Source organism: Molothrus aeneus, chromosome 21 (assembly GCF_037042795.1).
Source record: "Molothrus aeneus isolate 106 chromosome 21, BPBGC_Maene_1.0, whole genome shotgun sequence".
Classification (NCBI taxonomy): domain Eukaryota; kingdom Metazoa; phylum Chordata; class Aves; order Passeriformes; family Icteridae; genus Molothrus; species Molothrus aeneus.
Genome location: NC_089666.1, coordinates 7,073,120 through 7,086,204, shown reverse-complemented (window position 1 = coordinate 7,086,204; position 13,085 = coordinate 7,073,120). Strand labels below are relative to the sequence as shown.

Below are 13,085 nucleotides of genomic sequence, written 5' to 3'. Positions count from 1 at the left end.
CTGGCATGGCCTGGCTCCAGTGAAGCCACAGGGATGGGATTTTGGCATTGGACATCCCCCTGTGCTTCTCAGCTCACGTCCTCAGCCCTTTGCTTTCTCGCCCCCCAGACCGACGATCGTTTGGTGTCCACAGACGGCTTCATGCTCAACTTCCTCTGGGTACTGCAGCAGCTGAGTACGAAGATAAAGCTGGAAACGGTTGATCCCATGTACATATTCCATCCCAGGTGTCGAATCGAGCTTCCCACAGATGAGACAAGAGTGAAAGCAACAATGGAGGAGGTTGCAGCCTGGATTGCTGAACTTTGTTAGTACTCTTACTGAGATATATGGGGGTACATGGAAGTACTTGATCCCCTTTTCCTAAATCCCTTTTCTTGATGCTGTCTGCTTTTCCTCGTTTTAAAGAAAGTTGAATCCGAGGTCTCACCCTAGACAAGGCAGATAATTTTTTAATTTGTTCTCTTGTACTGTTTTTGTTTTTCAGACAGGGACCCGTCTCTGTTTTCTGAGCCCAAATTCCCAACGGAATGTTTCTTCCTCACCCTGCACGCGCACCACCTGTCCATCCTGCCCAGCTGCCGCCGGTACATCCGCAGGCTGCGGGCCATCAGGGAGCTCAACAGGTGGGCACTGGGCTGGGGCAGGAGTGGGATAAACTGCAGGAAATTACAGTAACAGGCGAGGTGAAACTGTGCTGAGTGCAGACCCCCTCGGCTTTCTGGTACTCTGCTGCTTTTGGCCCTTGGGCATTCTGGGGTACGTTGAGGGACTGTGGCTTGAATCAGAAATTCAGATAACAGTGAGATGGAGGGTGTTGGTTACACGAGGCAGCTCAAGTTGGTGAGAAGACCATGCCATTTAAAAGATAATTCTCTTCAGAACGTTTTAGGATTCATGACACTACTTACCACTGTTCATTATAAGTAATCTGTGGTGTGGTTGGCAGGGTGTGGGCATCAGTGCCTCAGGCTCTCTGGCAGAGTTGGAGGAGTGTGTGTGAGGTTCTGTGTCTGATAATCAGGTCACTGTGCAGGTGACCTGTGATTTCAGAAATAAGACACTGTGAGTTGTGCCTGAGCTGTTTTGAACATCCCAGAAGATATTTAGCTTTTTCCCCTCAACTTCTGAGACCAGGAGAATTTGTCATACTCTCAGGACAGGGGGAAAGAAGCCTTCAGCAGTGAACTCTTAATATTGTTCTCAACATGTAATTCAGCATATGGTTTACTGTTTTAAAAATGATAAATACATTATGGTGTTACAATGAAGATACTCCTGTTTTCCATTTCTCTTGGCATAAACTCAAATACACTTTTACAGTTGCTAAACCTTGAAGAATAGTCTGTTAAAATTAGAACAGATTTTGTATCATCAGTATTTTCCATTGTTTATAATTGCACTCACTGCAATTTGGTAAATGTTCCTTGGCAGTAATGCCATGAGTTCGTTACAGGATTTTTGGACTGCATTTGAAATGATTTCATTTTTAAAGCATATGCAGGCCAAGAACCTGGGAAACAGCAGAGAGCAGAGCAGGAAGAGTCAGTATATGTTAAAGGAAAAAGTATTCTCCTATAAACAGCCTGTGGATTACTTGTAAAAAAGCCATATGTTGGCTTGAAAAAGGAATTGCTGCTTTTTCCTTATTTAGAATTGTTTCACAGGAGTTGCTGATGCAGCAGTCCCCATCCAACGGTGCAGAGGGAAGAGCTCTTGGCTTTCCTGACAGCAGTAGGAGCTCAGGCTTCAGCCTTTTCCATGAATTGCATAGCTGCTTGCAACACTGGAAACATCTTTAGATCTTGTTAGTAAAGAAATTACACTGGATATTTGTCTGCTGTAGGCAGAGATTGATGTGGAAGAGAATTTGTGTTTAGAGAAGGGATGAAAAGGGACTGTATTCCTGCAGTTCAGTGTATGAGTTTTGTTCTAATCAGCTGCACTTCCTGAAAAGGATTAAGATATGTGAATACATAGATTTTTTTTTAATGCAAATGGTGTATGTAATGTACATTTAAGTTCTCTTTTCTGTGGAGCAGCATAAAGAATGGGTAAGGAAGGGGAGGAATGTCAACCCCCTTGGCCTTCTGGTCCTTACACCGACAGGGAGAATATGGACTCCTCACAGACTGACCTCCCCTTCAAGCCTGGGTTTTCTTGGGAGTGGGGCATGAGAAGTGTAGAACAAAACTCAAAAGAAATCATTTGCAATAGTAGAAAGGGGGAAGATACACAGGATATAGACCTGCAACTTTCTTGTTTCTAACAAGAATTTCTGCTGGGCACCTCTTTCTTCCTTAGCTGATTTTGTCTTCCAGTTTCCTTTTTGATACCAGAAGATGAATGAACTCTGTCTCATTAACGGAACCATCTTTTCCTTGTGTTAAGGTTTAATTTTCATGGGTGTTGGAGCTAGTGTATGTGGTGCCTCTGAGTTGTGGCTGTGCAGGTGTTCAGTCTGCACTTACAAAAGCAACTTATTTCTCTTGCTATGATGATAGATAATTTCTTTGAGAATGATTAGCTTTTTTCCCCCACTTCTCTGTATTTCCTTGGTTTTTAGCAGATAAGTCAGTGAAATGCCTTGTGCTGGCAGCACATTTCCCCTCTGTCATGATAACCAGTTCCTGCATCTGGTTTTCAGGACTGTTGAAGATTTGAAAAACAATGAAAGTCAGTGGAAGGATTCTCCTCTGGCCACCAGGCATCGAGAGATGCTGAAACGGTGCAAGACACAGCTCAAGGTTTGTAAGTGATTCAGTTCTCAGCCAAGCCCTTCTGTGGCCTCTGTGTGTTGACTTTGTGTCCCAGTGTTTATGTACAACTTCTCTCTTATGCTGCTTGAGAATGGTGGGTTCGAACCTCTGACCCCTGGGAGTGCTGCCCTGGATGGTGGCCATGACAGAGTATAACATCAGTGGTGAATTTGAGATTCAAAGGAACACCAATAAGAAAATTCTGTGTATTTTAATTGGAAAGAGACCAAGCAAAGGGACTGGGCTTTGTTCAGGAGTAGCTGTGTGTGCACAGTCCATGCACAAGTAGGGACTCTCAAGTCACTGATCTCCCACAGAATTCCTGCAAAGATGAGTAAGCTGGGTTGCTCTGTTTTTTGTAGGCCTGTTCTACTTAGATCTTCCCCAAAGAAATTGGCACAATTTTTTTGAGCTGTAGCACCAAAATGCTTTAATCACACATTTTCCCACTTTGATACATTTGTTACTTCTTTCATTGTTCTGATAAAGCTTGTCAAAGGTACATCTGTCCCTGCAACTCTAAATTGTATTTTACTTGCTGTGTTGGGGCCCTATTTTCTTGAAATAAGAGTGTATTGTAAGAAGAGACCACTGTATAATTGTCGTGATTTACAGATAGATTGATTATCTTGAAGAGGCTTCACATTCCTTTATGCTGTCTTGCCCTGGATTAACTTTTGTGTGCATGTTCTGCAGAAACTGGTGAGGTGTAAGGCTTGTGCAGATGCTGGTTTGCTGGATGAAAACTTCCTCAGGAGGTGCCTGAATTTCTATGGCATGGTGATTCAGCTGATGCTTCGCATTCTTGACCCTGCCTATCCCAAGTGAGTGTCAGGTTTATCTGTGTAAGTTGGATCAGAGATATTTCAGATCCTGTTGGATTGCTCACTGAATGTAGCAGTTCTAGAATTAGTTTTACTTACAATGTCTGCATTGTTATGGGTTGGTGACATGCATCCTTGCATGGAATATTTCTGTTATTCAGAGTTTATTGTTCACTTGGGTTTGGGGGCCCCCTCAGGTATGTTTGGTACCCTTGAAGTACTGACATGGAGCTCTGAAAAGTCAGGCTCTGATTCTTCTAAAGGGCTCCCCTGGAAGGATTCCATAAGTGAGCACATGAGACTTTCTGCTTAACCCTGCTGGTTTACTGTCCTGTTTGTTGTCTCTTCTGTTTTACAGCATAAAATTGCCTTTAACTCCTGAGGTTCCGAAAGTATTTGCATCATTGCCAGAGTTTTACGTGGAAGATGTTGCTGAATTTTTATTTTTTATTGTACAGTAAGTAAAGTTATCTTTGAAGGAAACTTGTACTACCACTTGTCCTTTTAGCAGGGGGCAAAAGCAGTTTTCTGATTATCTGCAGGTAATGTTCTGCTTGTTAACAGCAGCCATAAGGTTATGGCATGGCAGCATTGCTGCAGCTATAATGCATAGATGGCTCCACAGTCCCTTCTAACTAGATTTGTCTTGGAAGAAAGTTGAAAATTTTTTGGTTCTCTCCCCAGGAATTTTCTTTATGGTTTTTGGTGAGACCTTTTGATCTTTTGATATGTTAAATCATCACTAGAATAATATTTTTTAAAGCCATATCTTAGAAGTAGAACATTAGAGTTGGGGTTTTTAATTTAGTTTTCCTGTTCCCAGATATGCTCCTCAGGTGCTGTATGAGCCCTGTACTCAGGACATAGTGATGTTCCTCGTTGTGATGCTGTGCAACCAGAACTACATCCGAAATCCTTATTTAGTAGCCAAGCTGGTGGAAGTGATGTTCATGACAAATCCAGCTGTTCAGCCCCGCACACAGAAGTTCTTTGAAATGATTGAGAATCACCCTCTCTCCACTAAATTGTTAGTCCCCTCCTTGATGAAGTTTTACACAGGTAAGTGCTTTGTCTGTAGCTCGCTGAGTGCACAGTAGTGTTCTAAGCCCAAAGGCTCTGTCAGCTGTTGTAACTGTTTGAAAAAACCCAAACAAACCAAAACAAAAACCCCCCAAACCCCCAATAGATCTTGAGTCTTGTGAAGATGAGGCTGTATGCTCAGGAATTGGGGGAAGTAGCACTAGATGGAACCCTGAGAATTCCAGTCCTGTCACAAGCTTGTTGTGCACTGACAAGTCCAGCAGTGTGAATTGATGTGACAATTGCTATTCTGGTCTTTAGATTCCAAAATTAAAGCTTTTTCTTTGCTTTGCTTCTAAAGGAATATTGGGATTTTAAAACTCCTCGTTGTAGTTTTGCTAGTCCTGTAGATTTGGATGTTTCAGAAGAGTTTTTGCACTCCTACCAAAACCAAGTATTTTTGTAGGGTACCCAGAGTTTTCTTAGTGAGATTTTAGACTGTGAGATGAAAAGCAGAGTTGAATAGAGCAGAATGTTTTGGTTTCTGGGGGTTTTTCTTTGAAATGAGGTTGGGTCTAGATTAGAAAATGGATGGTGCTGCTTCTTCTAATGGGAATTAAGATGGAGACTTCTGAACAGGAATTGAATTCACCCCTTAATGTTTCCCTGGGTGCTTGAAGCTCATCACATTGGAGGCAGTAGGGAGAGGTGTGTTGCCAGTGAATCCTGGTGGGAAAGTTTTGGGGCCTGTTGTCTTTTCCAGATGTGGAACATACCGGAGCCACTAGCGAGTTCTATGACAAGTTTACAATCCGCTACCACATCAGCACCATTTTCAAAAGCCTCTGGCAGAATATAGCTCACCATGGTACATTTATGGAAGAGTTCAAGTGAGTAAGAGGTGGTGTGAGGCAGCTTCCTGCAGTGCAGGCTGCTCAGGCAGGGGCCTGAGGAGTCGCTGCCATTGGGTGATGCTGCTTTCCGTTGGATTTTACACAATCAGCTTGGCTTGGGGAATGGGATCCTTGTTGGAAATGTACAGTGCAGGAGTGTTGCTGGGCTTGCAGTCTGCTCTGCACACCCCCTGCTCTGCTGTGATATCTGTGTTTCCATGTTTTCAGCTCTGGGAAGCAGTTTGTTCGCTACATCAACATGCTGATAAATGACACAACTTTCTTGCTGGATGAGAGTCTGGAGTCTCTAAAACGTATCCATGAAGTGCAAGAGGAGATGAAGAATAAAGAGCAATGGGACCTGCTGCCCAGGGTGAACAGAGCTGTTTTTCAAAGTGCCCTTTACTTATTTTTAATTCTTAATAAAAGACCATTAAAAAAACGTTTTTATAAGGGGCAGCACCAAAGCGCTGCTTGTGAGGAGCAGTTCTCAAAGCTTTTCCTTGCTGCCAGTATGGCCATGCTCACATTCTGCAAAAATACCATCACTCTGCCTAGTTATGTTGTGGCTGGCAAAGAGAGTGATGTGAAGTAGAAATAGTATGAAGTTTCAAATTACTGTGCACTTAATTCTAAGTGGAGAAACTGAGACTTTAACCTTCCTGAAGGAGGTTTGGGAAGATGCTCGCCAGTTGAATTGACTTCAAGGAATAGAAGCTTTTACTCTGTTAATGCATTGGTCCTTGGTAGATTTGATGCAGACAGTTATAGTCCTGTACCTCAGAGCTTGGCCTGATTAAACAGTAATTGTGTGTGTTGACCCACCAATGTCAGGTATTTCTATTTTAAGGTTATTGATTTAAAAAAAGAAAAAGTACAAAAGGAAAAGCTATAAAAATCTTGTTTGTTAAACATATTCTGGTTTCCTCTTCAGAAGCCTTTCTTCCTGTCTGTGCTTACCAGCAAGGTAAAGCCATTACTGTAGTTACAAAACGAGCTGGTACATCATCTACAGATTGTTCCACTGGGGAGTATTTATTATTTATAATGGTGCATAAATTAGAGGGAATTAGAGAGAGCTTCATTTGACTCTCAGATCCCGAGCTGGTTTTGAAGTATTGGCATTTGGATGGAAGGGAAGCATAACCCAGTTCTGCAGCTGTGAGGAGCAGTTAGAGGATGTAAACAAACTCAGTAACCAGAGGGGCTTGTTATGCTGTTTACATTCATTCTTGAGTGTTGCAGAATTCTGGAAAATTGATGCAGACATTAGTACTAGGTAATAAAAGTGAGCAGCTGTACCTTAGACTAAAGGATGTCCCACATCTGTATGGGAATTACTGTCTTCCTTTTGTGTGGATGCCCTTGGCACTGTGGCTGTCAGGTTTTGCTGGGTGTAGGAGATGCCATGGCCGTGTTTGTTTTGCAGGATCAGCAGCAGGCCCGGCAGTCGCAGCTGGCTCAGGATGAGCGCGTGTCCCGTTCATATCTTGCCCTGGCAACAGAAACTGTTGATATGTTCCATATCCTTACCAAGCAGGTCCAAAAGCCTTTTCTCAGACCTGTAAGTCCTGCTCAGATTTAAGTTGGTTCCCTGCTTCTCTAATATCTCTGGATAATAACCTGGGAATGTTTGGTAGCACTTAGTCTCTATTCTCCTCCCCTTTCTTCAGCTCATTAAAATCTAATTGCTGTTGATGTTATTTGATGTTGAGAGCATTACCTGAGTCACTGAGATGGTGTGATCCTTCCAGACAGAAACGGTTTGCATGACATTTTTTAATGGCAAACATGCATAAAGAACAGGCACTTCCTGCAAGCCTACCAAATGAAAATTTTATTAGTTAATAATTCCTGATCTTGCTGTGTGCAGCTCTAGTGATAAACTTCTCTATCACTGCTTTCACACTGTGATCTGTGTTTTACTTCACGTTCACAGGAACTTGGACCACGACTGGCTGCTATGTTGAACTTTAACTTACAGCAACTGTGTGGCCCCAAGTGCCGTGACCTGAAAGTTGAAAACCCAGAGAAATACGGGTTTGAACCAAAGAAGCTGTTGGACCAACTGACTGACATTTATCTGCAGCTGGATTGTGCTCGCTTTGCTAAGGCAATTGCTGATGATCAGGTGAGCTCCAGAAGGGTGAAGGAGAAGGGCAAAAGCTCTGTGGACAAACAGGACTTTGCAGAACATTCTAGAAGTGTTTCATCTTGCTTGTGTGCTGCCAGACAGTTTGTCTTACATCCCTGCAGTTTGTTTTCTTTCAGCAGATCATCTCTGTTCATGTTCTGTCTGCTCTTTGTAGATGGGTGTTCCCAGTGCTTTGCAAACTTGTAAACATATATAAATATCCACGGCATAGGAAATTTCCTGAGTGTGATGTGCTTATTGCCTACAGCCTCATTGTAAATTAGCAGAAATATTTTGTCCCTTTGCAAGTGGGAGAACTGAGGCAGAGTTTTGACTCCCTCCCCTTTCCTCATCGAAACAGGCAGAGCTGGGACCAGCTGCCTCCCTCAACAAATGAAAGTTCATTCACTAGTTAACAGTTTCCAAATTGTATTCCCTCTGAAATCACTTTATTAAATGGCTCTGTAATAAACTGACAAAGCACAGCGTGTATGGGACAATTAACAGCACCTTTGAACTCATGGTAATACTGGGAGCAAGATAAGCTATTGCAGCTCTGTGTCCTTGTAAAGTTGTCGAACTGAGTCACATCTGTCCATGCCCGTGTCTTATAATTCAAACTTTTCAAAGTATAGAGGGCAAGAAATGTTCTTGAGACAGCAGCTACTCGAGATTCTAGAGGAAGCTGGCTAACAGCATGTGAAGCTCTTTGCATGCCTGGTGAAGCAGCAGTATTGGGGTAGCTCAAGATTGTTTTTCTGTAGTTATTTAAGTTCTGATAATTCCAGATAATACCAGTAACACATCTGAAACAGACCTTATGTGTTTGCATGTGTATAATGAATATTTTTATGCTGTTCAGTGTATATGAGACTGTTTTCCATCCTGCATCCATGCCAGCCACAGCAAATGCACAGACTGACGTAGGGATTCAAAAGAAAGAAGCCTGCGGTGTGAGAACTGGAAAAAAGCTTAATTAACAAAGTGGCCCTTCATCAAAAGGAGTGGGGGGAGTGACCAGTCTCTTGGAAACTGTCAGTGACAGGAAAGAAACAGCGAGGAAATGTGCAGTTGGTTAATGGCTACTGGTATTGGGAGAGAAAACAAAACAAACAAAAAGTTGCTTGATCATGGTGGGATCTCTCTAAAGCATTTTGAGAGATGTCCCATTTGCAAATCCCAGCACGCAGGAGAGGGAATCTGCAAACGTTTCTGGAGCCCTGGGCACGTTGCCACCGCTCTGCTCCCTCTGAGTTTGGGTGGGCACTGTGTGTGCTGCCTGCTGAGTGGCACTGCCTGCTGCAGGGGGCTGCTGTGTTCAACGCTTGAAGAATCCCAAGGGAAACAGAAATCTGTGAGACTTAGTGTGTTTTGTTTTGTCATATAATTCAACCTTGCACTGGAAAGTACATAACACTTTGTATTAAAAGGATTATGTCAAAACATGACATTGTGAACTTGAAAGAAAATGGTGTCTCTGTAGAACACAGGCAGCTACAAAAGTCCTTCTCTAACTTTCTTTTTCACGTGAAAGTAATGCTTGCTTCAGTTGCATTTGGTCTCTCTGGATAGTCCTGCTGCACTGGGTGGCAAATTTCCAGCATTCACTCTCTCTGAGCTGTCTTACTATTTTTGCAACATCGTGGGGTCGGTTTTTCGTTAGTTCTTGTTTGGATTAGGAGAAAGAATCACTCCTTTCCCAGTACTGCCTTGCATATTATCAGAGAAGGTAAGAAGTTCATTTTATGCTGTATTTTCAGCCAAGACTTGTGAGAACAAGAATACAGACAGGAGAATGGCAAGACAGATGTTTTTATCTCAAAACAGTTCTAATAGTTATAGTCAGCCTCTCTGAGCATCTTCCTCATTTTCTTTAGGCGATGTTGCCCTTTTTTTTGGTCCTTAATAGTTCTACAGTGGTGATGACTGGTAAAAAAAACTGTAAGTCTTCCCCAATGTTGACATTTTGGTGCTAGATGAATGCTACCTACATCCTATTTGCTTTGATGTAAGGTTGAGGTTTCATTGATCCTTTCTTCTGCCATTTTAAAAATGCATTAAACATTTTTACTATTTTTATGGCATGTAAGGACACTACGACTCAGCAAAGTTGTCTTTTTATGCTTTGCCTGTAGAGGTCCTACAGTAAAGAGCTCTTTGAGGAGGTTATCTCCAAGATGAGGAAGGCTGGCATCAAGTCTACCATAGCAATAGAGAAATTCAAACTGCTGGCAGAGAAAGTGGAGGAAATTGTTGCCAAGAATGCCCGTGCAGAGATTGATTACAGCGATGCTCCGGATGAATTCAGAGGCAAGTGGAGTCTTCTAAACTCTGCCTGTCTAGGACAGAGGGATTTTGTTTGTTGCATTGATTCCATATGTTAATAGAAACTATATATTGTTTATGAAGCCTTGCATCTTGCTGTATTTCAATGATGTAGTTAAGTTAATACAGAGCTAAGAGTTTTTTAGATTTCCCTGGGATTGTCCTGTCCAGTCCTTGCCATGCTTTGCTAACATGTGCTTGAAAAGAGCACCCCCCCAGCTGAAAATAGGGTGACAGTAGGGAAAGCTTAGGTCAGAAAGGGGAAAGTGCTGTGAAGATTTATTCCATTTAACCATTTTCTATAACTTCAGCAGTGTCCTGGGGACCCTGAGCACTGGTTTTGCACTGTGGGTTGATGGGCAGATAACGTTTGTAGCTGTTTGCTCCCTTTGATGAGGAGACCCTTGTGCCCTCAGATCCCCTGATGGACACTCTGATGACCGACCCCGTGAGGCTGCCCTCAGGAACCATCATGGACAGGTCAATCATCCTGAGGCACCTGCTCAACTCCTCCACTGACCCCTTCAACCGTCAGACGCTGACGGAGAACATGCTGGAACCAGGTACCGTGGGACAGCTGGGCCTGCGTGGGGCTGGGGGCAGCCACCTGTGGGCAGGTCTGGACTTCCATAGCACACTGCTGAGGCCTCAGCAGAGGTAACAGTTCTTTCATCTCAACTTGCACAGAAAAGTTCATTCCCTCTGCTTTCCCTTTTTCTGGGGGGAAATAACCCTCACACCCTTGCTTTCTTAACTACTGGGCTGAAAAACATTATGGTGTATAAATGGGAAATGGCTGTTGGTCACGAGGGACTTTCTTACAATACTATAACCAAGTAATTTAATCATTCTTTTTTCGCTTTTCTTTTTTTTTTTTTTTTTACCTTACTAGTGCCAGAACTTAAAGAGCAAATCCAAGCCTGGATGAGAGACAAGCAGAATGACCATTGAAATTCCCTTGCAGTGCAGGCCACCACCGATGGGCAGAGCAGGGTGTGGGCTGTTCTGGCAGGAGTGGAGCAGCCACACCTGGGAGCTGTTGATGGATTGGCACGGCCACGGCACTGACTCAGTAATGACCACAGGAGCATGTGGATGAGGAGAAAAGCAGCTTAATTCTTGTACATATATTTAAATGATAACGATGGTCAATAACATGGAGGACAAGCTAGGAAGTTACTTATGTTACAAAACTGTCCTCCAATATGTCACATTTTGGAGTTTTTACAGCTGAATTATTTTAGCAAAGACGAATGGATCAGGGCAGCATCCCTTCAACCTTGTTTTTTACCGCCAGATGTCCGTTAATTTGATTGTGGTTAGAACCTTGGACATTTTGCTGCTAAAGTAACTTTTTTCTCTTTCCCTTCCTTTCTTTCTGTTCCACCCATCAACCTGCACTGCTGTCTTTTTCTTCTGTAATGCAAAAAAATACAAACCCTGTGAAAATCAAAATCATTCCCCTGCCCTTAAAAGAACATATTTTGTGCGATAACTGTGCCTGCAACAAAGTGTTCATCTTGGGATCGTATTTTTATATTACACATATTTGCCTATTTGATTTTTAATTGGTGTTAGACACAAGGATAATTTCAAAAAAGCGAAGACTTCACACGTGGATTTTAATTTCCTTTCCTTGAGATGTCCCTTTCCTTTATGTTGATCAAGATGCTCTGGTACTTGTGAAAAGCCTTGAGATAGAAATATGTTAAAACAGCTGCCATGAATGAGATGCTTGGGAATACCAGGATTTCAGTGACTTTAAAAAACTAAAATACATTCTTTCAATGCTGCAGATCAATGCTAACTGACAGTTCTGAGCCATTGGAGCTTGTCCACAGAGAGCAGATACTTTTATCTTTGGAGGCTGCAGTTGGGGGCAGGGGTCATTTTTTATGTTGCTACCAATTTGTATCCATGGCTTGGCCTTACCAAAGCAGAAAGGGTGCAGGAAATGTAGAATTACGTTTTTAAAAAAAAATAAAAATTCACAAACATTTTTATATTACTGCCCCCTGCATATGATACTTGAATTTCCTTTTTAAAAAGGATTTGAAACCACAGTGTTTTAAAATTAAGTTGGAAAAAAAAGGTTCTTTTTCTTTTATTTGTTTTTCGCCATGTCTTCTGTTCAATTCCTGACTCTCTTGAACTACAATAAATGATACACACTCGCACAGAATGTTTCCTTGGTCCTTCTTGTAAGTGTCAGTGAAAATATAAAAATTCCAAATGATTGGGTGTCTTTGTTCAGGTTTGCTGATAGTCATTTAGGATCTGTAGGTAACTTAGTAAATTATGTGGAAAATTTCTGTACACACAGATCTCAGTAATCCTTTAAACTCAAGAATGTTCCCAAGCAGGTGCCACTGAGCACCCATTCATAGCTCCATGACAGCTGCTGACAGCTCCAGGGGCAATTTGGGTGAGTTTATACAGAATCCAGCATTGACCTTTTAGGTGTGCAAGTAACTCTGTATTACAAAAGTGAAGGTACAGTTGTGGCTGTATTTTTTGTTTGTTTGTGGGTTTTTAGTGGTGCTTCCTCTTAGAGCATGAACTTGAATTTCTTCTCTGCCAGGATGGGAGAAGATTCCAAAGCTTCTGTGTCGACTGCTGCAACAGAGAAGCTTTTTTGTTGGTTTTCTAGTTACAACCTTCAGTGCTTCCACAAATTCAAATCCCCCTCTTCTTTCCTCTTCAGTAAATCACAGATCAAGGCCTGCTCTGCTTTCACCTGCTGGCTCCCAGCCAGGCAGCCAGACCCAGCACAGATTCTGATCTGTTTGCTTCTTTAGTGAAGGGGCAATTTCTTTCTATATAAAGAAAACTCTTACATGTTCAACTGTCCCCTTATTATTGAGGATTTTTGCATGAATCTCTAGGACCATCCCAGAGTTTATACTTCTTTTTGATGAAGGACAACTGTTCAGTAGTGAATATGTGTTTTTACTGGAGGATGATTAAACTATGGCTTCACATTATGGGTTCTTTTCTGCAAGTCAGTACCATATATTGCCTCTATTGATGGATGATAAAATGAAAATTTTATAGTTTTGGGTTTTGCCAGGAGGAAATAGAAATATTTACGTTTGTTGTGGGATGTTTTAATCAACACAATGCCCTTGAG

The 13,085-nt window shown here is 42.2% G+C and overlaps 1 protein-coding gene across 2 annotated transcripts in view; it reads left to right on the top strand.

Annotated features, from left to right (window-relative positions):
* UBE4B (ubiquitination factor E4B) overlaps positions 1–12,137 on the top strand; it is a 33,815-nt gene extending 21,678 nt beyond the window's left edge. For both annotated transcript variants that reach the window (XM_066563888.1, XM_066563889.1), the window contains 13 exons: positions 109–307; positions 488–626; positions 2,648–2,747; positions 3,456–3,583; positions 3,942–4,040; positions 4,407–4,642; positions 5,367–5,493; positions 5,725–5,869; positions 6,926–7,060; positions 7,436–7,627; positions 9,766–9,940; positions 10,372–10,518; positions 10,848–12,137. In XM_066563888.1, coding sequence (XP_066419985.1) covers positions 109–307; positions 488–626; positions 2,648–2,747; positions 3,456–3,583; positions 3,942–4,040; positions 4,407–4,642; positions 5,367–5,493; positions 5,725–5,869; positions 6,926–7,060; positions 7,436–7,627; positions 9,766–9,940; positions 10,372–10,518; positions 10,848–10,906 — 1,881 coding nt within the window. In that variant the 3' untranslated portion in view covers positions 10,907–12,137. The remainder of the gene's footprint in view (positions 1–108; positions 308–487; positions 627–2,647; positions 2,748–3,455; positions 3,584–3,941; positions 4,041–4,406; positions 4,643–5,366; positions 5,494–5,724; positions 5,870–6,925; positions 7,061–7,435; positions 7,628–9,765; positions 9,941–10,371; positions 10,519–10,847) is intronic.
* The last annotated feature ends 948 nt before the right edge of the window (positions 12,138–13,085 follow it).